The following is a 24,834-nucleotide window of genomic DNA, read 5'->3' on the forward strand; positions in this document are numbered from 1 at the left end:
AAACTCCAAAAGCTCAGAGCAGGATAATGAGAATTCACTGAAGACCTTTACATCCAGCTTCCCCCCCACCTCCCTCCTTCCAGCTGCACCTCCTACCCCGGCAGTGCAGGAGACAGGGAATGGGGCCATGCTCACTTCATCCCCTGGGGCTTCTCCCTCTGCTCGGGGACAGGAGTCGTTCCCCTGCTGCACCCTGAGCTCTCTCCCACCAGAGACTTCTCCATGAACTTCTCCAGCCTGAGTCCATCCCATGGGGCACAGCCCCCCTCCAGCTGCTGCAGCGTGGGTCACTGTGCCCTGGGGTCAGTCCTGCCAGGACAGGCTGCTCCAGCGGGGCCCCTCTGGCCACGGGGTCACAGCCTCCTCTCAGGCATCCCCGTGCTCCAGCGCGGCTCCTCCAGGGACCTGCAGGGAGATCTCTGCATCCCCATGGATCTGCAGGGGAATCTCTGCAGCCCCATGGATCTGCAGGGGGATCTGCCTGAAGCTCTTCTCACATTCCCCTCATCCTTCCCAGCACAGGGAGGGTTTTACCGCCTTACAGCCCTCGGGGCTGGGTGTGCAGCCCCTCCTCGTGGGGGGATCTCTGGGGCTTCTCCTCCCCGTTGGATTCCTGCGCTGCGGAGCCGTTCCAACTGGCCTCTTCCACGAGGTTCTGTGGTAGGGATTTGTTCTCCCTGGTCTCTGTCCGCAGCTCCATTCCTGGGGGAGGAAGGACAAGGAGAGGGAGAGACAGGGACGAGGGAAAAGGAAAAGGCAGAAGGAGAGGAAGGAAGAAGAAGGAACAAGGGAGGAAGGAGATAGGAAAGGAATGTGCATGGCTGAAGGACAGAATGAGGCGAGGAAGGAGGGCGGAATAGGAGAAGATGGGATTTGCTTCCATGCCAGAGGGAAGGGGAAGGAGATCCCCCAGTCCATCCCTGGCAGGATGGTGATGGTAGTGAGGCTGTCCTGCAGTGATGCTGGGCTGAGAGATGTAGCAGCAGAGAGGGGAAAAGGGCATTGACTTCCTCCTCACCTGCCTGGCTGTCCCAGTCTGGAGCGTCCTAGCGCTGCCGAGGCCCTTGGAGCATCCGGCACTCAGGAGCCCGAAGCTCACGGCTGCTTTATAAAGCTGACACAGCAGGCAGGGTGGGTCTGTGTGTGATCTCCAGCAGACTGTGTTTATTGGTACAGGAACAGGGTCCACGGACAAAGGGTGCAAGCTGAGGGCAGAGGGGGTTTTTATATGGGGTAGTGAGGGTGGAGCTGAGGGTCAGAGTCCAATGGATATGGGAGAAAATGGGGCAAAGGAGGGGTAAGGGTCGGGTCAGCTAATGGGGAAACAGGGGCAGAGGAATGTAGTAAACTAGGGCCAGTGGAGGGACAGAGAGAGGAGAACATTCTAGGGACTAACCAGAGATGGGTAACAGGGGTTGAACTAGGGTAGTTAGGCCAACGGGCCTAGGGGGTAACATAACTTTACATAAATCTATATGTACATGCAAAGATCTATGGGAGAAGCAAGCTTCTCACCATAACCTTGAAATCGATTCTTCTTATTTGGGACCAGTCCTCAAAAGCTTTAGAACTGAGACTCTGATGTTAAGTCCCTGGGCCTCCACACCAATGCATTTTCCTTTTCTTCACAGCCTTCTTCTCTTCCGCACAGACCAAGTTTAGGATTGAGAAATCCAGGCTTGGGGGAGCAACAAAGGGTGAGCACCTTGTGTTTTGTGAGAAATGAGCCTCACTCTTTAGAATTTTTAAAAGTTTAATAAGGCATAGTAAATGGTTATACACATTAAAACATTTTTTTGAACTCGTTTACATATTCCAGGAATTCCTTAGGTTTGTTTGACCCCCAACCTGCCTTTTTAGAGTACGTGCAGGAATTTTGGATTGCTGTTTTGAGGGTTGTGTGTCACTTCCTCACAGGGCCCTCTGTTCTGTGGTTTCAGCAGGTGACAGTTATTGACAGTGGAAGGGTCAGTGGCAGGGGTCCTCATCACATCCCTTCCTTAAATGTTATCTGACCATGCAGACAGTTTTAGTTATTTCCACAAGTACTTTAAATTAGTTATTTTATAAATATCTCTGAGTCATTCTCATTATTGTCAGTTAGTTAGAAAAATAAAAGCATTAGTTATTATTTCACAACTACAGGTACTTCTGCAAAAGTTAACATTATAATGCACAACACATGGCATCCACTTTAATGTTTTGCAAAAGCCAAAACATTAATGTCTGTTTTTCACATTGTCCACAAACTAAAATATCATCCATAAATGATGTTCTGAGGATACGAGTTGCACAGGGGCCAGGGTATTGGCCACAAGAAGCTGAACAAATTATAATATAGAAAAAGCAGTGAAAAGTGATTACAAACTCTACTATGTCAAACTCGTTGTGATTAAGAATAATTTGCAAAAGTCAATACATAATAGCAAAAGCCAACACTGCCTAGTTATTTACACCAAAGCCAGGGCAAGTTTTTCCCTTGCATGGAGCACTTGGGCCTTCCCCAGGCCCCTTCTGCCCTCCTGCAGAGCCGCTGGCATTTTCCAGCACACACAGTTTGTAACCCAGAGCCGGGTGCAGCCCCGAAGGCTCCAAGCGCCTCCTTCCAGGCTGACTCTGCAGGTGCCGAGGCTGCTCTGGGCTCTGCCAGGGCTCTGCTGGGGCTCAGCTCTGGGCCAGGCTGGGCCCGCTCTCCCCTCACATGGCTCCGGGCAGCTGAGGCACAGCGGGAGAAGGAAGGGACACATCAAGGCAGTTGAGGTTTAAGAGAATTTTTATTCAAAAACCTGCGAAAACAGCCTGTTTCGCTGTCATAAGAACCATAACAAACAGGCTGTGCTAACTACCATAACTAACTACCAATTCTAACTACCCTAACAAACAGACTGTGCTAACTACCATAACTAACTAGCAATGCTAACTACCATAACAAACTACCAGTGCTAACTACCATAACCAACTAGTTCTCCTAACTACTGTAATTAAAGGCTGTCCTCAAGAGCTTCATCTCCTCCGCTCCTCCCTCAGTTGCTTTGCTGCAGTGATCAGAGGGGTCAGGCTGGAGAGAGGCTTGGCTGATGACAAAAATGGGTGCTGCCCAAAGGATAAAAAAGAAAGAAATGAACTGTTACTTTCCAGAGCCAAGTTCCTCACAGGCTCTGTTGCAACAGGACGAAGGGAAATGGTTTGAAACTCAAGAGAGGGAAGCAGGCTCAGATTAGATGTAAGGAAGAATTTTTTACCCAGGAGAGTGGGGAAACACTGACAGAAGGTGCCCAGAGATGAGGGAGGTGCCTCCTCCCTGGAAACATCCAAGCTCAGGTCAGGCAGGGCTCAGAGCCCCCTTGACCTGCTTGAAGATGTCCCTGCTCGCTGTGGGGCACCAGGCCCAGCTGGCCTCGAAAGGAGCCTGCCAGGCCAAAGCAGGCGAGGATTCTGCTCGCTCTGCGTGTGGAAAGCAGCGAGGCTGGAGACTGTCGGAGGGGGCCCCACAAGAAAACCCCTCCCTCGCGCTGCTGCTTGCCCTGCAGCCCTTGGCATTCACCTGCAGCAGCTCCCGGGCAGCCCAGCGCCGCTCCTCGTCCGGCTCCAGGCTGCACTCGAGGAAGTCCCGCAGCAGAGCCGACAGGCGCCGGGGCTCCTGCAGCTGCGGGGTCCCGTTCTGCCGGATCAGAGCACGAGCCTGCAGGGAAAGCAAACTCAGCGCTCTGCCAGCTTCCTTCACACCCACACGGGCTCACATCCACCCTGGGTCCTCAGCCCCAGCTCCAGGGGCATCTTTCTCCCTGCCAGAGATGCTGCTCACAGCTCATTTTTCTATGCAAACTAAAAACCCAAACCCTGGGGCTGCCACAGCCACTGCAACATCCAAATGATCTCGCCTTGAGAGCCAGTTTCATTGGCTGACTCTGTTAGTAGGAACCTCCATCTGAAATAGCACATTTTGCTTCTCCAAATATGGACACCAGCTTTACAGGCCATTTTCCAGAGTCAGTGTGGTCTGACTGTGTTACTTCAAGGATTCTTACATCAAGTGCATCTCTGCAGTGCCACTGACACTCAAGTAAATGCATTCCTGATGCCCCATCCCAGAAACTGCCAGGCCAGAAACAGGAGGTTTGTGATGCTGAAAGCTCAGGCTTGGTGACATGGAGAAAGTAGCTTGGGCTAGGAAAGAAATATGTTAGACTATGGGGATGTTAAACTATCATCTTCAGATTTAGACAAGTTTCCTAGTGAGAAGAATCAGGGGGGAAATTATCTTGCAAAGGATTCTTTAGAAGCTCCTGCAGAAAACTTGTTGGGTTTGGGGTTGGGATATGGGGTTGGTTTGGGATTTCTTGCAAGATAACATTAGAGCTGATGCACTTTCTTCACACTTTCAGGTCATCCTCACAGCCAGAAGAGCTGCAACAACAAAAAGCCCAAAGAAAATTGTTGCTGGAGACTGCAGAATATTCATCTGTGTTCAGGCTGGAGTCCTCTGGGAATTCCCTTCCCATGTGCAGAAACCTCCAGCTGCTGCTCCCAGTGCATGGTCCCCCTGTGCTCACAGGCCTCTGCAACCACTGGAGAATTTGCCTCTTACCATGGCCCCCATTTCCCTGAAGTAAGGAGGTTCTCCTTCCACCATCTCGATGGTCACAATGCCAAAGGCCCAGATGTCCACCTTGGGGCCATAAGGAGATCTGGTCACAACTTCTGGGGCCATCCAGTGAGCAGTGCCCACCATGGAGCTGCGCCGGTCCTGCTCAGGGCTGAGCTGAGCGCAGAGGCCCAAATCAGCTGAGGACAGAAACAAACCCTGTCAAAGGCAGCTGGAATGAGGAAACCAAGCACAAAGATTCCCCACTCTCCATCTGAGAATGCAGTAGTGAAGTCAGCGGGAAAAAAGTCCTCAGGGCTGTAGCCAAGGAAAGATGGAACTGGACCCTTACAGAAACCCTCAGCTTTCATGCAGTGGCTTTTACTGATTCCCATGGAGCTTTAGATTCCCACTGCTGCCCCTCTGGAAGGGCCAGAGCCAGAGCAAAGGCACTGCTGGCACCCTGCTCCTCTCCTGAGCTCTGCAGGGGCAGCCGCTCTCAGCTGGCAGCAGGGCCCGGGCAGTGCCCCCAGCAGCCCCTGTGGGGCTCTGGCCTCACTGGGAAGCAGCCCCACAGCCGCAGCCCGGGAGCACCGTGCCTGGTCAGGAACACCCACCCAGCCTGACAGATCCGTCCATTCCCAGGAGGATGTTGGAGCTCTTCAGATCCCTGTGCATCACCCGGTTGGAATGGAGGAAATCCAGGCCCTGCAGACACTGAGAGAGAACAAGAAACACCAGGGTAAAAACCAATGGCCGGAATATATCACACCAGAAAGGACAGTTCAGAATTCTGCCAGCAGCAGCTTTGCTGGGACAGGCCAGGAGTGCAGTGCACACAAGCTCCAGGCAAACGGTTCAAGGCAAAGCTGAGAACAGCAAATCAAATACAAAATGACAGAGAGTACAACAACAGCAGGAGAGAGAACAAGAACAGAGCAGAAGTGCAGTGTTGCTGGCAGGCCGTTCACGGCAGAGGCTCTTTCTTCTCCAGCCCATGAAAACAGCACAGAAACAAAGCCCTGAGCATGGAGCCACTCCTGTTCTCATGCTTGTTTGGAAGGACCATTGTGTCCCAGCTATGGGAGTGACAAGCAGGATCCCTCACCTCCCGACTGACAGCTGCCATCTCTCCTTCAGCCATGCGTGTCTGTCTGACAACATCCTGCAAAGTTCCTCCATCCATGTATTCCATCACCAGCCAGAGATCTCCATCAACAAGGAAGCTGGAAGAGGAAAACAATGGCATGGAGATGAATGGGCAGTGCTCAATTCCCCCATGGAAAAGCCTGGAATGGAGTTTTGTTTCCAGGTCACTTGTCAGTGAGGACAGAATCAGATGGAAAGACATTCCTGCCAGGCTGCCCAGCCCTTGGAATCTGCACAGTCTAAAGGAGAAGGAGACACCTGTGAGAAAGGAGAGGCCTTAGATGGCAAGCAGGTGAAAAATGCAGGTTAGCAACAGCCCAGATCACTGTGGAACCACAACACTTGCCCCCAGCTGGTTCAGCTTCTGAACTCCTCAGTTCCACCATGTCCTCCAGAACAAGGCAACACAACTCCCAGGGCTATCCAGGGGAGGAGGCTGTGCAGCACTTGGGACAAAAGCAGTCAGAAAACCTTTCAGAAAGTCCCTTCAGAAACAGGCAAGGCCAGTGAAAAATGGGCAAATGAGGCATTTCTGGAAACAAGAACCTGGTCTGCCTGGCATCTGTAGCAATGGAAAAGGGCTGGGAAGAAGAAGCCAAGGGAAATAATTTTTGCTGTGGTTCATCAGCACTTGTTGGAAGACACAGCAAACAGGGTCAACTTGAAGGAAAAACCAAAGCAAAGCAACAAAAGCACACGCAGGGAGTGAACTGCCAGGCTGTTGTTTGGGGAAGATGTGGTTGGGTCAGGCGTTTTCAAAACAGGCTACAGACTCGGGATGCCAGGAAAGGTTAACGCAGGGCCTGGGCACGGGATAAGAGCTGAAGCACTCACCTGTCCAAAGAGTTGACAATGTTAGGGTTCTTCTTGTCCTTTAGGAGCTGGATCTCATTCACAGCTCGTTCCCTGTTCTGCCCTCGGAGACTCATTTTCTTTATGGCCACCTGAAGGGACATTGCAGCCCTTTAACTGCAGGAGTCTGTGGCAGGAGGCCACAGCAAACACAGAGCGAATCTTTTTGGAGCGACGGAGCCGGGCTGTGCCAAACTGCCTTGGGATGGGACACCAGAGCTCAGCAAGTGCCATTCCCACAGCCCATTGCTCTGCCAGCTGGGGGCTGCTTGCAGGACACCTGGCCAGAGACATTTGGCCTTGCAAGCTCTGCAGAAATGGTCCCTCAGCTGTCAGCCTCAAAGCTCTAACAACATTCTCTGCACCTACATGTAGTATTGTCCACAAGGGTCCCAGGATGAGGGAAGAGACGAGAAAATTGACTCCATGTATCAGCAAGCTAGGTTTATTATTTTATGATAGAAAATATATTAAAACTATACTAAAAGAACAGAGAGAAAAGATTTCATCAGAAGGCTAAGCTAAGAATAGGAAAGGAATGAATAACAAAGGCTTGTCTCTCACCGAGACAGTCTGGACAGGTGAACTGTGATTGGGCGTTAATTCCAAACAACCAGATGAGACCAATCACAGATTCCCCCTGTTGCATTCCACAGCAGCAGATAAGAATTGTTTACAGTTTGTTCCTGAGGCCTCTCAGCTTCTCAGGAGGGAAAAATCCTAAGGAAAGGATTTTTCCTAAAACATGTCGGTGACACCTACAGTCTTCTCAAATGGCCACAAGACTCTTATTATTATTCAAACCCATTTTGCAAGCAGGAGGTAATTCTGGTTTTGTGAAAACAGAGCAAAACAGCCAGGAACCCTTTAGCAAGTCTATGGGATTTGGTCATTATTTCAGATGCAACTGCTCTGTTTGGGATTGCACAACAAAGCAAACACGCACATCCATTGGTCACATGATCCCTGTCACAGCCTGTCACTGACACCAGACCCAAACACACCTGCAGGGTTTGGGAGAGAGCTTTGCCCTGGACATCCATCTTCTCATTTCTCTCCCTTGCCATCTGTGAACTGCTGAAGTAGGACTAAAACCCCACACTGAGCCCAAGCAGGATCTCTCCCTAATTAGGCCTTGAGGTACCCTTTGAAGATAAAAGGCAGGATGGAAAAACTGCTAAATGGTGTTCCTGTCTGAGGCTGGGATGAAGATAAATTGGGCCTCAGTCTCCAGCACCTGATGCATTCACACTTTTAGATATGAAGACCAAGCCAGCGTGTCCTGCTCTGACAGACACCGCTGCCCTCCTTGCGTTCCTTTGGCACTTCAGAAGGACCAAGTCTGTCCCAGCTGTGCTCTGCAGGCTGACACTGCTCTGCCTTCAGAGGAGCAGCCTGGGCAGGAAAGCTCTGCTGGCCCCCAAAGCTGCAGCCACAGCTCCCAGCAGAGGGGAAAGCCCTGGAGAGCTGCCAGATGTGCTGGGCGTGTTGACACTGACCTCTCCTCCAGTGGCCCTGTCCAGTCCTTTGTAAACTGTTCCGAAAGCCCTGGAGACAAAACAGCAGAGAAGAAAGAAGCAGCGCTTCAGGCCCTGGCAGTGAAAACCAGCCCAGACAGGAGATCTTTGCTGCCTGCAGCTTCACAAACACCTGGGTGCATCGACCCTTCCAACAACAGCGCAGCAGCCACCAGCCCTCTGCCATGCAAGGTGGGCAAGAGAAAACTGAGACCCAGCACGAAGGAACTGGGCTGGAGCAAATCCCGAATGTCCACCCTGAATTGCTTTAGTTCAAAACCTGAGGTGGGGGGTGGGTGTCTAAAGAACTGGAAAAGAATGCATTTCATCCTTTTCCATTTCCTGCCTAAGACCTGCAGGTTCCACAAGGGCCCTGCCATCAGGCAGGTGATGCATTTTCCCCCAGAGTGCATCAGCTCTGTGTCTGTTACTGAATGGATGGGGTCTGCTACCTGTGCTAGAATAGAGCCCTTATTACTTCATCTCTGGTTTATGTTTCTAAACCATTAGGCTATTAATCCTGACTAAAGGATATTTTTTGAAGCAAATTATGTGAAAGAAATCTTCTTGAGAATTGTTTTCTGACTGTCACCAGATGGTGAGCTGCTCTTTTAGGCAATCCAATTCCAGGGACAGAAGATCTTCCAGGTCCTGCTCCTTGCTGCAGGCAGGACACTGCCAGCCTCAGGGCCCTTTGATGGCGCCTTCTGACCACAGTTATCAATTCTGATCAGGACTGAGAGACAGCAGGATGGTAGCCCAGTGTCTGAAGGTGTTTGGAGCTCTCCTGACTTCTCACTGCATCTTGCACCAGCACAACACTTGGCCCTGCTTGTGCAGAAGTAGCTGCCGTGCCCTTACCTTTGGCCAATCTGCTCCAGCTCCAGGTATTTCTTGGCAGGCTCCGCCTCGCTCACGGTGTTCCCTGAAAGAAACCACGTGGAAGACGCTCCCTCCCAGAGTGAGAGCCCGCCCTGCAGCAAAGCCAGAACGCAGCCCCACTCCCTGGGGTCGTGTGCCCCTTGGTCTCAGCTGGGGAAGGACAAGAAATGGCTCGGTGACATTCAGCTGCAGAGCAACCCTGGGTGCAGCGGATGCCGAGACACACACACAGCGCCCTGCTCGGGCACCCAGGAACAGAGCAGACGTACTCAGCTGCATCAGGCACCACTCCCCTCTCCCCTCTGGCTGCAGGGCTGTGCTGCTGTCAGAATGCTCAGCCCAGGATCCCACAGTGGAGGGAGGTTCGGTGTCCTCTTCCCAAGCAGAGGGAGGTTCTCCATCCTCTTCCCAAAATTCTGCAGCTTCTCCATTCTCTTCCCAAAATGCTGCATGTTCTCCATCATCTTTCCAAGCCAGGGGAGGTTCACTGTCCACTTCCCATGCTGGGACATGTTCATCCTTCTCTTTCCAAGCCACAGGATGTCCTCCATCCTCATCCCACACCAGGAGATGTCCGTTGTCCTCGTCCCATGCTGGGAAATGTCATCTCTCCTCCTCTCACAATGGGAGATGTCTGCTGTTGTCATCCCACACAATGGGAGCTTGGCCATTCTGGTCCCACACCAGGGGACATCCACCATCCTTGTTCCACACCGGGAGATGTCCACTGTCCTTGTCCCACACCACGGGAGCCTCGCTGTTGCATTCCCACACCACGGGATGTTCGCCCTTGTCCCCCAGAGCAGCGGGAAGCTCACTGCTGTCTACCTCCTCTTTGGCCTCCTCTTTGGAAGCAGAGGGAGCCCCAGGAGGTGCTGGTGCTGCTTTTGTGCCCTGTGGAGAGACGGCAGCGTGAGGGATGGGAAGTTCTATCTCAGTTCTCACCTTATTTATCCTCAGCTGCACATCCAGCTGCACTAAGCAGAAATTGGGTTTGGAGATGTTCCAACTAACAATGGGCTAAAGTCAACATTGCCACTTATTGCTGGGAATTCGATATTCCACCATGGCTAAAGCCAGCCAGCAATCCTCTGCCTGCAAAGCCAGACCTGCAGCTCTTCAAAAGCTCTTCAGAAAAGCAGAAAAGGAGAAAACTGCCAGGGATGCCTTTGCTGCTGCTGCTGCTGCTGCTGCTGCTGCTGAACACTGACAGGAACTTTCCTTCAGCCTCCCAGGCTGGCACTCGGCTGCCACATGCCGAGCTCACAACTTGCCGCACGTTTCCAAACACCAAGGGTTCGTTTCCCACTCACCGAAGGAGGAGCTGCTCGGGATGCACAGAAGAAGTGCCCTGAAATGGGAGAGGGAACATGAACCAGATGCTGTTAGGAGAAAAACTGCCTGTGGTGGGAAATGCCATGGAGCAAGGCAACCCCAAGAGAGCATTTTGCTCTCATAGCATCCCTGCAGGAGCCACAGTCCCTTCCCACAGCAAGCAAGAGAACAGCACAAAATACTGAGCTGGGTCAGTTCTTGGCTGGAGCAGCAAACGGAGGGAGTTCCAGGCTCTGCTGGCATAGACTCCCTGCCTGAGGGAACAGAAACCCCCAGGGCTCATTGCAAGTGCTGTGCACGCTCCACTGGCTGCAGACACCCCCTTTTTCAGCTGCAGCCGCTGGCAGCAGCTCTCTCAAATCAATGGTGTCTTCATGGCAATTTGGTTCCAAAGTCAACTCAGCTCCAGAGGAAGAACTCAAAGGACACAGCAAGCCCAAAGCCACAGATGCTGCACGGAGGGAAAGCCTCGACTTACGTGCCAAGTGGGTTAAAAAATACCCCGAATAAGCCACCGAGTAGAGAGTGCAAACTGCAGCAGCCACGTGCTGGATCATTTTGGCTGCGCTGCACACGTCTGCAGCCTGTAGCCCTGCGAGCACAGAAGGACACCCGTCAGGGCTGGGCTGGCTGCTGAGAATGCCTCGGGCAGGAGGATCCTCCGGCAGCGAGCCCAGAGCCACTCTGGGCACTGAGGCCTCCATGTCCCACAGCAACGGGAGCACCACGGGGACGTGGCACTGCTCCTGTGACACCACAGCAGCAGCTCACGCAGAAACCTCCTGGAAGGTTCTCCTGTGTCACAAAGGAGCACAAAGAACCCTCCCAGGGCACAGCCTGTGGCCCAAAGGATGCCAGAGGAACTCGGAAAATGCAGCACACAAGGACACCCCATAGCCCAGCCTGAACACTGAGGAGGAACAAGGACGGCACCAAACCAAAGGAAATGTGACCTTTAGTCACTGATACTTCTGACTAAAAGTAGCAAGCCTTGTTCTATCTGGGATCTTTGTTCTAGTTCTAAAAACAAGCAAGGCTCTCCACTCTAAATACACAGAAGGCAGGAACTGGAGAGGAGATGGGATTAGGAAGGAGGAGGAGGAGGGACAGAGGAAAAGGAGGAGTAGGAGTAGGAAAAGAAGGAGAAACAATGACGATGTTTGCTGAGGGATTTCTCCTGGTCCTTATCTCAACTCATGTACTCTCGGTTAAATTTTGTCTCCTCTGTCCGGCTGTGGAGGGCAGTGAGAGAGCGGCTTTGGTGGGTGCCTGGCATTGGGACAGCATCACCGCACTCCAATGGGACATGTCCTCGTGTGGCCCCGTGCTATGGTGACACTGTTGCTGTTGCTTTTACATCTCTTATGATTTTATCTTTTGCATTAAATGCTGGTGAAGCGCCCCCGATGTCCCTCGTGTTGCCCTGCCACCGGCAGCTCCGTCCCTTCCCCTGCTCCCGCTGCCATGTTCCATCCCGGCTGGAGGAGCCTTGGAGCTGCCGTGGGGGCCGTGGGGCTGCCCCGGGGGCTGCGCCCCGAGCCGGGGCCTCTTCCCAGAGCTCCCGGTCTGCCCTTGAGCCTGGAGCAGCCAGCGAGGGCTTCATCTGGGATGGCAGAGAGGCGCTGCTGGGGGTCCCACATCAGTTCTGTTTACTTGCTCGTTCCGAACTTGGGGAAGAACCACTTTTGCCTTTTTCTGCCAGAAATCTCTCCACTCTTCCACTCAGTCGAAGGAGTTCCGGTTGGTTTTCCCCTTTTGGGGGAAATCAAAGCGATGCACTGATGCTCCTAATTAGGGGTAGGAGAAGTGAGGGCTTCCCGCTGAGCCGGAGCCACAGAAGCGGCAGTGCCGGGAAAGCATTGCCGGAAGCTGTGGAGAAGTTTGTGTTTTCAGCTCCATCCCCCTCGGGCCCGGGCCCGTTCCAGGGCTGTTCCTCAGCTCCGGCTTTGCCATTACGCAGCCCGGGGGGCCCTGAGAGCGCGGGGCGGGGCTGTGCCGTGTGCAGAGCCCGCCCCTGGCTGCGATTGGCCGGTTGTGCCGTCAGTCGCGGTTCTGCCGCGCTGATTGGTGGGAGCGGGGCGGAGCAGGGCCCCGGTGCCGGGCTGAGGGCGGCCGTGGCTGCGCAGCGGCGCCATTGGCAGAGTGTCTGTGCGGGCCTGGGAGCGGCGGCAGCAGCTGGAGCCCGGGGAGGCGGCGGCGGAGCTCGGAGGCGGCCGGAGCGCAGGTGGGAGCCGCGCTGGGTTGTGCGGGGGCTCGGGGCTCGCTGCGGGCCTCGGGGGCGGCAGGGGGCTCAGGCGGGTTGGTCGTGCCGTGTCCGGCCCGTGTGGTCACTAGGCTGAGGGCGCTGCGGGAGCGGCTGCCCGCGGTCTCCTTCCCGCCGCTGCCTCGGCAGGAGCCGCTGCCGGAGCAGCGCTGGCTCGGCCCGGTTCCTGTGGCTGGGACAGAGGGGGCTGCCCCGCCGCCGCGGCTGTGCGGGAAAATTCAGGTCGCCGGAGGTTTCTGTGCCCGGAGGAGGCAGAGGAGTCCTGTAAAAGTGACTTTATTGCTGAGCAGAGGGAGAGGCCGTGGAGCATTTGCCGTGCGGTCTCTGCCATTGTTGTAGTTCGCAGCCTCCTTTTTATCCTCATTTCCCCGGCCTTATTTCCCTCTCCCTATGCCCACTGGCTGAGGTAATTGGAAGGTTCAGACTTCCCGATCCATCTGCTGCATGTCCTCGTTAACGTGCACCCTCACTTTTGTATAACAGCCGATATTCATGGCTCTGTTAAGGAGGCAATAAATGTTCTCTTGGGATCTTGGTGTCTGTTGCTGTTATCTCTATCCGGGTAGGGTATTATGAAGAAGTTCTTGATTATCTTTTCCATTCCTTGAGCCAGTTACAAAAAGTATCTTACATCACATAATGTCTATTTTAATATTGTGCTATAGCCTAAAAACTATATGTACCATACTGCTTAAAAGAGATTAATACAGCATAGCTTGCCAACATAACACGTATAAATTTATTTCAATATGTGCAAAGAGCCAATCATATAATACACATTTTTCAAATTTCCCTCCCTTGGAACAGGGTGTTGCTTTTAGCCACCACTTGTCCTGGTTGTTTCAAAGAAGTTTGGAAAGGCTCCATATCTAATTTTCTCTATTTCCTGGAGGCTGCCCACACATCTGGGTTCACTTCAGCATAGGCCTTGTGTCTTGGTTTGGATAAGACAGGTGCCTGCTAAAGAAGGCAGGAGCTTCCCCTGAAATGGAGAATGCAAACCCTCCCCACCCCTCCAAATTGCTATGAATTTTAAATTAAGGGGCTCTCAGGCAACAAAAAAAATACGGGAGCAGGAAATAACAGTTCTTTAATAGGGAAGGGGGGAAAAAACATAAAATGATAAAATAAAAACAATGCAGTACACTAAAATGACAGAGCCAGAACTCAACCTGACACCCTGTTGGTCAGGGTGCTGGCAGCAGTCCAATTGGAAAAATGGCTGCAGTCCTCCTGAGGTGTCAGGTGTGGTTCTGTTGGAGCAGGGGGTCCTGTAGAAAAAGGGTGATTCTTCCTCCGCAGATCCGTGGAAGTAGAAGCAGCTGCTGTTCCTCTGGTGAATCCAGTGGAGAAGCTGTGCTGGTGTGTCAGAATCTCCTGATTATATCTGGATAGCAATGCTCGGCTCCTCCCTCTGGGCGGAGCATCTCACAATGGGATGTTTCAGTTCTTATCAGCCATGCAGTGACATTCAATAGCCTCTTATCACGGGATGCCCCCTGCTGAGGGAGGAGTGATTGTGATCTCTCAGGGAGAGAGATAAGGGGAAATTGCCCACTTAACACCTAGACAACTGCCATACAGATGGTAATAGAATACATCCTGCCTTGCAATCCAGAACACCTTGCCAGACAAATGGCACATTGGTACAACAGTGCTAGCCTCTGTATCACCTTTCATAATATTAATTTGCATTCCCTATTTGGCAACTAAATCCCTTCCCAGTAAATTTTAACCACAGTTAAGGGCAAATGAAATTCATGCATTTCAAACCCCACATCTGCTAACAGTGCTTGAATAAAACCACTCCTCTTTCCCACTTATCCTCAGTAAACAAAGACATTTTTGGCATTTTCCCTCTTGGGTCTAACATTCAGAGTGGATGTAGAGGCCCCTGTGTCCATCAGGAAAGGCCTCCTCTCAATGCAGACCCACCCTGAATGTTCTCAAGGGCTCCAGTGTGGTGGGTCCCTGGTGTGATGGGAGCTGTGACAGCCCTGCCAATCCATGTCCATCAAGGGGTGGCCTTGCTCGTCCTGAGGGTGCTGCTGTCTCTGCTTGCAGTGTCCTTGTGCCCTGCAGCTGGAGCCCTGATTCCTTGCCAGGGGCAGTTTGGGTGGGCTCTCCCCTGCCGAGGAGGGCAATGCCTCTGCCAGGTGCTTGTGGCCGAGCCCATCCCCTGGGTGCTGGGGCCCCCTTGGGCCCTGGGGTTGATCCCTCAGGGGCTGTAGAGACTCTGCCCTGGCCATTGCCTTCAGCTTGGCCTTTTTCTGCTCCCTTCTTACATTCCCCTGTGCCTTTGTGCCCAAGTGCTGCAGGACCTTCTTGTGCCCCTCCTGCAGCTCTCCTCAGTGCCTGTGGGTGCTCATCCTCTGACAGCTGCTGAGCTTTCTGCAAAACCATTTCTTTCTCCAGTGATCCCAACGAAATCCTTAAAAGATAATGTCCATTCTAAAATGTATAATCCACATTTCCCAGATATTTTTCGTCTGCTTCCTCCCTGTGCTCAGGGTCCCCTCCCCAGCCCGTATCCCAGAGCCGGTCCCTGTCCTGCCGCAGTGTCCAAAGGTGCCCCCCCGGCGGGCAGGGCCGGCAGCTCCACGGGGCCGGGCACGGCCGGGGCGTCCCGCAGCCTCCTGGGGGCCGGGGGCCACTGCCGGCCCTGCCCGGGGCTGGTGGGGTCAGGCAGTGCCCGGCGCTGAGCCCCGGCTGCCCCACAGCCCCGGCCCGGCCCCGCAGCTCCCCACAGGCCCCCAGCCCGTGCTCCTGGTCCCGCACCTCTGTGCCCGGTTCTGCCTCTGCCCACCACAGAGAAACCCCTGGAATCCTGACCTCCTTGTTTTCCTCTCCTGGAAACCGGGGATACAAAAGATCAGCTGGCAAATTTTGAGGATAAGGCCCTGCTGAAAAACATCCCAGTCCTCTATATATTTCTCTTCCTCCTCTTTTCTTTTTCTTACTACATAGATTCCTCCTGCTGCTTCTTGCCCTATCCATATTCCTGCACACTCCCCTTCACCCAATCCCTTCCCAGCACACCAACACCATCTATGCCATGTTGTCTAAATCCCTTCTCCACTTCCCTTATTGCTCCCTTGGGTGTCCATGTCCTTAATTACCTCTGGGAGAATGTGCAAACTGCCTCAACATTCTCCCAAGGCACCCTTCAGAGATATTTTGGGATCATCATCCCTTTGGCCAGGACCCCTTCCTGGCTTTCCCTTTTCTCCCCTCCATGGGTGCCCTGCCATGTTCATTCCCCGAAGATCCCAGTGCACTCACTGGTGAGATTTCCAGAGCTCTCTCTCTCTCCTGACTCTTCAGAGCCCCCCCTGATGTGTCACTCGTCTGTCTCCTGGTCACTCTTGGGTACCCAGTCAATCCCCGGTGCTGCTGCCACCCAAGGGAGCCAATCCCCCAAACTGGGTGAGGCAACTTCAGCTGTACTCACTGCCCGCTGCTCGGGGTGGTTGAAGGAATTCCTGATGAGTCCCAAGGTGTGTGTAAAATTCACATCAGCAAAGGTTTCTGTCCACAAGTAAGACAGAGGAGTCCTGTAAAAGTAATTTCATTCCTTAAAAAAGGAAGAGGCCATGGGACATGTACTACGGGGTCTCTCCAATTGTTGGAGGACGCAGCCTCCTGTTCATCCTAATTTTCCCGGCTACATCTCTCTCTTTCTTTACTCATTGGGTGGAGTACTTTAGACGTCCCAACTTCCCAATCCACCTACTACCTATCCCCTTGATATGCTCCTTACTTTTGTGTAGCAGACGATATTCATGGCTCTGTGAAGTCTTTGTTCTTCTTGAAGTTCATGAATTTAGCAGCACCTTGGCTGAGCAGCAGTCAGTGTCATCATTTAATAACATTTTCTGAAACTGATGGCTTCTCCCGTCTCTTCCTTATGTACAAGTTCCTAGCCCTATCTCTCCACAAATTCACAGCATCTGTTGTAAAGACACTTTCCTCTTGTTCCTTTCATGGGGGTCCCCCGTTTGTGGGACATCCCCCCTGGAGCAGGGTGTCCCCGCTTGCTGCAGCCCCACCCCTCAGGCAGTGCTCAGCCAATCAGAGCACGCACTGATGATGACTCAGTAGTTGCCAGGCATGCCCGCAGCTCCCAGCGTTCCCCACCTGGGCTCCCCCCTCGGCACCAGCGCCCCCCTCGAGGGGAATTTGGGGAGGTGGGAGAGGGGCAGCGCCAAGGCCGGGCCCCCCCATGCTGTCCTGGCGGGAGCGGCTGCAGTGGGGACTGAGTGCGGGCGGAATGTGCCGAGAGCCCAGCGCTGCCCCAGCCCGACCTGCCCCAGCTCCATCCCTGCCCCTGTGGTGGGATGCTGTGGGTTTGGGGGAAGAGGGAGCAGGCAGTGGATGCTGGGCCTGGGGCAGGAGGAGAAGGGAAGGAGAAGCAGCGTTGAGGAACAAAACGGTCAAACGCTGCACATGGGAGGAAAAGGTGGGATTGCGCAGGAGAAGGAGGAATAGCAGGAGGAAGAGGAGTGTGAGGAAGCTAAGGGAAAGAGGAGGAGGAAGAGCAGAAAGAGGCAGCACCACAAGGTTCTACTCCTTCCTGTATCTGCATCCTCCCCCCCAGCCCCAGGAGCTTTGTCCCCCCACATGCAGCAGGTGACCGGAGAGGGGGATCCATGATTTTCACAGGAGCTGAATCTTGGTGTTTCTGAGCTTTATTGGGCAAATGTTGGTGCTTTGTTTTTTGTGAGGGCTGAATCTCTGTATTTTGGAAAGGATTTTTGCTGAATATTGATGTTTGGGAAGTTTTTGATCTGTGTCTTGATGTTTAGAGGATTTTTGTGCTGAATCTTGGTGTTTTGGCGGTTCTTACAGACACAACATGCCCAATTACTTTCCCAGATGAACTTGGGCATGGAGGTTTTCCCAGTCCTACCTACTCTGCTCTTGATCTTTTTTCCCCAAACCAGGATTTTTCATTCCCAGGGTGTGGCCTGATGGAGGAGGTGGAAAAGCCCCAAAGATCCCTCATGAGGAGAGGCTGCAAACCATGCCCAGGGAGCTCTGGGGAGGAAAGAGCCCCTCTGAGTCTGGAATGCATCCTGTGATCCAGCCAGAGCTCAGAGCTGGTGGAGAAGCCTCATGGCAGGGAGAAGCCACACAAGTGCTTGGAATGTGGGAAGCATTTCAGGTGGAGCTCCACTCTGAGGCAGCACCAGGTGATCCACACTGGGGAGAGACCCTTTGAGTGTGAGGAGTGTGGGAAGAGTTTCAGCCAGAACTCGATTCTGATCCAACACCAGAGGATCCACACTGGGGAAAAGCCCTTTGAGTGCGGGGAATGTGGGAAGAGCTTCAGCCAGAGGGGCCACCTGATATGACACCAGGTGATCCACACTGGGGAAAAGCCCTTTGAGTGTGGGCAATGTGGGATGAGCTTCAGCCAGAAGGGCTACCTGATGCAACACCAGAAGATCCACTCTGGGGAAAAGCCCTACAAGTGTGGGGAATGTGGGAAGTGCTTCAGAGGAAGCTCAGCCCTGATTCAGCACCAGGTGATCCACACAGGGGAACGACCCTACACCTGCTTGGAATGTGGGAAGAGCTATGGGTGGCACTCTGACCTGAGAAAACACCAGCATGTTCATACTGGGGAGAGGCCCTACGAGTGTCCCAAGTGTAGGAAGTGGTTTCTGAGCAGCTCCAATCTCATCATCATGAGTCGAGGGGTCAGCTGGAAATCTATTTGCAATAATTGAAAAGTGTGGATGAGTTGAGGGGCCAGCTGGGAATATAATTGAGATAGTAGAAGATGACATATTTTAGTTAAGCTTTTAAAATTAGTTAAGAAGCTAAGTTAGCTAGCAAAAATCACATACCTTAGTGAAAGAGTAACAAATATATTAGAAAAGTAAAGCTAGGAGTGACAGGGATAGATGTAGCAATTCTGCAGAAACAGAGACCATAGAAATACCTTGCCTTAAGAATAATTGAACAGTTAGGAGAGGCTTGGACTGTGACCAGCAGATCAAAACTGCAAATTGGCCATGGGTGAAGAGTTTACCATGAGGCAGACAGCTTTCTTCCTCCCATATGCCCACTCCCTTATTTCAAAATCCCACTGACCCAAATAAGGGAGTGCAATTGCGCAGCCATATTAGGTATTCAGCTGATTATAATACAAAGTGGGCAGGTAATGATTCTGTATTCTGCCTCCTTAGAAACCACTTGGATATGTAAAACCTTTTCTGTATAAATAGAGAGCAGGAGTCTGCCACTCCTTGCACATGCTTTTGGAAATGATTCCTCATGTGTCCAGTGCTGAAATAAAACAGCCTTCTTTTGAACTTTAATTAATTGCAGAGTTGTCTGTCTGTGCTTCAGTACATCAGCGGATTCACACAGAGGAGAGGCCCTTCCACTGCCCGGACTGCGGGAAGGGCTTCAAGCACAACTCCACCCTCGTCACCCACAGGCACATCCACACTGGGGAGAGGCCCAGTGAGTGTCCTGTGTGTGGGAAGAGATTCTCCAGAAGCTCTCACTTGAGCCAACACAAATGGAGGCACCATTTAGGGGAGCCCTGCGAGTGCCCCCCAGCCCGCTGTCACCCCCTTTTCTCTGCCCACAGAGCTCCTGAGCCGGTGGCGGCCGCAGCCCCTGCCCGTGGCCTTGCACCTGGCCGGGACCTCCCGCGTTTGGGCAGGGAGGGTGGGGCCAGGTGGGGAACACCGGGTTCTGTGGGTCTGCCTGGCAACTGGTGAGTCATCAGACCTGCTCTCTCTGATTGGCTGGCTCTTGTTCATTGCATTCTCTGATTGGCTGTGGAGAGGCCTGGGAGTAGAGAGAAGGAATGGGAGAGATCCCACCCTGAACACCGGCACTGGCAAAATAGACCCAGCCTGGGCATAGAGAGGGAATTTATTACCAACCAAATCACAGCAGGACAAGGAGAAGGGAAAGGAATCTCTCCCAACACCTTCCCCTCACCCAGGGGGGTTAATGACGATGGAGAGGCGGGAACATCCGAGTTTAGATCCGAAGCCAATTTTATTGAGTATACCACGGGTTTATATAGGCTTTGACTTGTATGGTACTTTTATAGGGCTCTATTTTTGGTAACAATTTCCCATTGGTTAAACATTCTTCATGACATCACATCACCTGCTAACATCACAAAGTCTCACAACATGTTTCTTGGTCACCTCTTGCCCAGGGAGCCTTAATCTGTGTCTGTCCCTCCCACAGTTTCTGCTCCATCAGGCCTAAGATATCAGGCCCCTTTATCAGTTCCACTGTACTCTCTGTTTTATTCCCCATACTTTTCCCTATCTTTTCAAACAAAAATACTCTCTTAAGTGATTTGCCTATTAATTTTTTCACACAGTGTAAATACAAGGAATAACCATAGCAATACATAATACAATGCCTAATACATAGAAGCCTATTTTAACTAAATTTCTTATCCATCCACCAAGTTTCCAGTCCCCCAGAAGTTTTCCTAGCCCTGTAAGCCCTGATACCACGGGGTAATCTTAACCATTTTCCCAAGGGCTCAAGTCTGTTAGAGGTTAAAGAGGTGCTGGTGTGGTGTTGAGGTCCTGTTCACAAGGGTTCTCCTCCAATGTTGGTGTTCAAGGTCAATCTTCTGGGGATGCACTCAAAGATTCTCCAAAGGGCTTCACATTCTTTGCTGGAATTCACTTGGGACCATTCTCTGTGGAGACACAAGCAAAACCTCTACCCCAGTTGTGGATGCTGACAGCCTGGTCAGAGAGACAAAGCCAGATAAACTTTCCCAGGAATTGTTCTGGGGAGTTTTGAGAAGGCTGAGAGAAAGAATTAAAACAATCTTGCAGCTGGTGTTTTGAACAGTTGTTTTCTCATACAATGTTTACTAAAGGGTGTTTCCTTAAGTAGCCAACCAGGTGTGTTGATTAAAGGACCAATCAGGTCCACCTGTGTTGGAGCAGTGCATGAAAAGGAATGGGTTCCTAATAAAATTATTATTAGTCTCCTGAAGAGAGTTAGACTTTGTGTGTCGCCTGACTCCCTTTCCTGACTCAATGGTGACACCAGGTGACCTAAGGATAAGGCCCCAATATCTTACCAGATTCTGGATCCTTCCCTTAGGCAGGAGGTTTTTCCTTTTGTTGCAATTGTGAATTACAGTTAAAATGTCGAACAATCAATGGGGTGGGGTCCATCAAAGAACATTTCAAATAGTTGAAACCATAAAGGGCTTTCTGCAGTCTCTCGGCAGGGGTGCCATCCCCACCTCCCCTTTCTGTTGTACCAGGAGATGCTCGAGGGAGCCATGAGCCCGTTCAGTGGCAGATTGGCCTGTTGGGGAATGAGCAATACCTGTTTTGTGCCTAATTCCCTGTGGCAGTCATATTTTCTGGAAAAATCCCTTTGCCCAGGATTCTTTTCCTGGGAAGCTGAGAAACCTCAGAGAAAAAGGAAAACAATATTATCTCATTGCTTCTCCTGTTTTTTGCTGCTTTGGAATGTGTGTGGAGGTTGTTTACCCACAGGTGATTGTTTCATTGGTTTCATGTGAGTTGTTTTGACTTAATGACCAATCCCGGTCAAGCAGTGTCAGGACTCTGGAAAGAGTAATGAGTTTTTAATTAGTATCTTTTAGCCTTCTGTAAGTCTCCTTTCTGTATTCTTTAGTATAGTTTAATATAGTTTTAGTATAGCATTCTTTAATATAACATAGTATCATAAAATAATAAATTACCCTTCCAAGAACATGGAGTCAGATTCATCATTCCTTCCTTCATCTGGGAACCCCACAAATACAAGAATTCCCCATAAGACAAAAGAGGCAGCAACTCGATGGGAATTGTAAGCTGGGCCATTGTCTGTCTTCACTTCAGATGGTATACCAAGAGTGGCAAAAGCAGCAGTGAAGTGTCTACAGACAACTTTAGCTGTTTCCCCTGAATGGGCTGATGCAAAAAGAGCACCAGAAAAGGTATCAATAGAGGAATAAATGTATTTTAAATGGCCAAATTCAGAAAAATGGGTAACGTCTGATGCCAGACCTGAAGGCTCTGAAGCCCTCTGGGATTAACACCTCCTGCAACAGAGGGAAAAGAGCACCTTTGGCAGTCAGGACAAACAGCAATAATTCTTGATGCTTGGGCTTTACTAATGCCAAAGTGCCAAATCAGAGGAGCAGCATTTTGGTGAAAAAACGAATGGCTCAATTTAGCCTGTTCTATCTTATTAGGTAGAAAACAGATTGTTGTACAGGCATTGCTAAAAGGTCAGCTTGCCTCTTCCCTTCAGTTAAAAATCTGGGAATGTCTGTATGTGATTAAATATGCATAACAAAGTAAGGAAATGTTCTATTTTCTATGGAAAAAATTGGGAGCTGCAACCAGTAAAAATGTTGTGAATTTTCAACCTCTTTCAAAACTGGTGCTTTGGCTCTCATCACTATCCCTGCAACTGTTCCAGACTGCAAGGCAAGATGTATTCTATTACCATCTGTATGGCAGTTGTCTGGTGTCAAGGCAATTTTCCTTCTCTCTCTCTCTGAGTGCTCACAATCACTCCTCCCTGGCAGGGGACATCTGCTGATAACAGGCTATTGAATGTCACTGCATGACTGATAAGAACTATAACATCCCATTGTGAGATGCTCCACCCAGAGGGAGGAGCCAAGCATTGCTACTCAGATATAATCTGGGGGTTCTGACACACCAGCACGGCGTTCTCCACTGGATTCCCCAGAGCAACAGCAGCTGCTTCTACTTCCACAGACCTGTGGAGGAAGAATACCCCCTTTTTTCTACAGACCCCCCCTGTTCCAACAGAACCCCATCTGACACTTCAGGAGGGCTGCAGCCACTTTTCCAACTGGACTGCTACCAACACCCTGACCAACAGGGTGTCAGGTTGAGTTCTGATTCTGTCAGTGTTGTTCTAGTGTATTGTAGTGTATTGCATTGTTTTATTTTATCCTTTTTTTTTTTTCCCTAATAAAGAACTGTTATTTCCCACTCCCATATTTTTTGCCTGAGCCCCTTAATTTAAAATTCATAGCAATTCAGAGGGGTGGGGAGGGTTTGCATTCTCCATTTCAGGGGAGGCTCCTGCCTTCTTTAGCAGTCACCTGTCTTTCCAAACCAAGACACCCTTATAGAGTGCAGCCTGTCGAATAAAGGTAATAACATCTACTTACAAGGGATGGTGGACACAGGGGCCAACGTTACTATCATTACACGACCTAAAGGGCCCCCGGACTGGGAGCTGACTCCTGTCACTGGAGTCATCTCAGGGATTGGAGGAGCCGCTGTCTCCATGAGGAGCAAGCATACTATCACAGTAGAGGGACTGGAGGGCCAAACTGCCACCATCAGGCCATTTGTATTCAGGGCACCCATCACCCTGTGGGCCAGGGACCTATTGTCCCAATGGGGAGCTTGACTTGATATTCCACTGTTCTGGCCTCCTGCTAAGAGCAGATTTGCCCCCCAGCAAGCAGCATGGGCTGGATAGCTCAGTCCTTTGGGGACAGACTGCCCGAAACCCAAGCTGCTCTCAGCCGCTGGCTACCTTTAGCAAGTATAAGGATTATCAGCTCTTTCTAGTGATTATCAGCTCTTTTTAAGATTCCTGCTCTTTTGCTTGCTAAGGTGCTGTGCAGGCTGGCTGACAGGCAGACATGAGAGAGGAGAAGGCAATCCTGGCGTTCCACAGCAATGGCTGTAGTGGGGGTCTGTGAAGGGTTCCAGCGATGGCTCTTCTAACCAGAATGGACTAAAACAGCCCATTATATAGAGTCAGGGGGGATCAGAAATTGTCCAAGAGCAGGGGTTAAGGAGAAGTGACCTATGGGGTTACACAGAGATAAGCTGGGGTCCGAAAGGTGGAAGAGAGGGGCTTCTTTTGCTATTTCACCGTGACCTGGCATTTTAAGCCTCTTCCCTCCAAGGGGCCCTAGCAAGCCCAGAGCTTGCTACACTGCCATCTCCATTGTTTTAAGTAAGGCACTCATATCCAGCTGCTGGGCCTGTGCCAGAACCAGGGGGTCACATCTTGCCTGCAAATCCAGGTTAGAGAAGGGTCTATTGCCCAGCAAGGCCTCAAATCCCACAGCATGACATGGATCACGTTGCCATGGGGATAGCCTTGGTGTCTTCCTCAAGAGAGATACAGGGCTTTCCTTATCTTCAGGAAGCCTTTGCTGGCTCACAAGAACAGCTTAAAATGCCTTTCCTACACTGCCATGCCCATTGTTTGGCACTGGTCAAGCACAAGGGGATCGAAGCAAACTTCCCATTAGGACCAGCATAATTGCCTGTGCCCAGCAGCACATCAGTGCCAATCAGATCCTGCATACCCAGGGTAGCATTCCGCTCCACTGCCCTGGCTGCCAACTGAGTCCATTTACACTCAAAAATGTTGAATTCCAAAGATGGAAAAAGAATACAAGCCAAACTGTGGATGGTATAAGGTATCAGCAAATCAGCAAGCACTCGAAGCAGTTGCATGACTTCGAAGACCCCAGACCATATTGTCCAACCTTATCATGGAGATCCATCATAGCTTTCCATGATAAAGGCTGATAGGTCTTATGAGTTACACCCCTAAGCACAGGGAAAGCCTGGCAACCCCCTGGTAAGGTGGCAGCACCTGCCAAGTCCCGTCCCGGGGGCCCCACAGGGACAGAGGCAGATGCCTGAGTGGGAGTCAGCTTAACACCACCCAACACTGCATCCCCTGCAGCATCAGCATGGCCAGAGGAGCTTCCTCTGCCATCCTGCCGATGCTGCGTGAAGGCACAATCAACCATTTCCTCGACCTTAGCTTTGACTTCTCGCCAGAACCGCCCGTGTTCCCTCGGACATCCAGTCACCTGACATGGGGGGAGTGTCCACAAGGCCATCGAGGAGGGTCCATGGCCCCGGGAATTCACTGGTCTCCTGCTGGCCACGTCACCATTTGTGCTAAAAGTGAACACCGCAGGGTCCTCCTGCACTACAGCCCTGGTATCCCCGGGAGGTAGGGGCAGTGGGGCCGAACCAGCCGCTGCAGGGCCCACTCCAGCCCCAGCAGAGCCTGTGCCCGTTGGCAGCCCAGCAATGCTGTCCGCTGCACCACGGGCAGAGGACACTGCGGCAGACGCAGGTCCTGGCAGTACTCGTAGATCCGGTGCGGGTCAGAGCGGGACCTGCGTGGGGACCCCTTTCGCGGCACGGGGGAGGGATGGGGCGCAGAGAGACGCGACTCATGGAACTGCATCACCACCCCGTGCCAGG

General features: G+C 51.8%; 1 protein-coding gene, 1 long non-coding RNA gene and 1 pseudogene across 2 annotated transcripts; 1 reads left to right on the forward strand and 2 right to left on the reverse strand.

Annotated features, from left to right (window-relative positions):
* The window catches only part of LOC132340525 (zinc finger protein OZF-like), a 151,250-nt pseudogene that overhangs the window by 103,878 nt on the left and 22,538 nt on the right, over positions 1-24,834 (reverse strand).
* On the reverse strand, positions 2,756-4,508 carry LOC132340676 (uncharacterized). The gene is made up of 2 exons (XR_009489993.1): positions 3,545-4,508; positions 2,756-3,093 (listed from the first exon to the last, which is right to left on the reverse strand). It is a non-coding gene; the product is annotated as an uncharacterized LOC132340676 (long non-coding RNA).
* Positions 17,665-18,909, forward strand: LOC132340611 (gastrula zinc finger protein XlCGF9.1-like; the record flags this gene model as incomplete). Its single annotated transcript, XM_059871698.1, is given in 1 exon segment — positions 17,665-18,909. A coding segment is annotated over 1 exon segment (651 nt), but the record flags the coding sequence as incomplete, so codon positions are not given.

This window comes from Haemorhous mexicanus, chromosome 32 (genome assembly GCF_027477595.1).
Source record: "Haemorhous mexicanus isolate bHaeMex1 chromosome 32, bHaeMex1.pri, whole genome shotgun sequence".
NCBI classification, from domain to species: Eukaryota; Metazoa; Chordata; class Aves; order Passeriformes; family Fringillidae; genus Haemorhous; species Haemorhous mexicanus.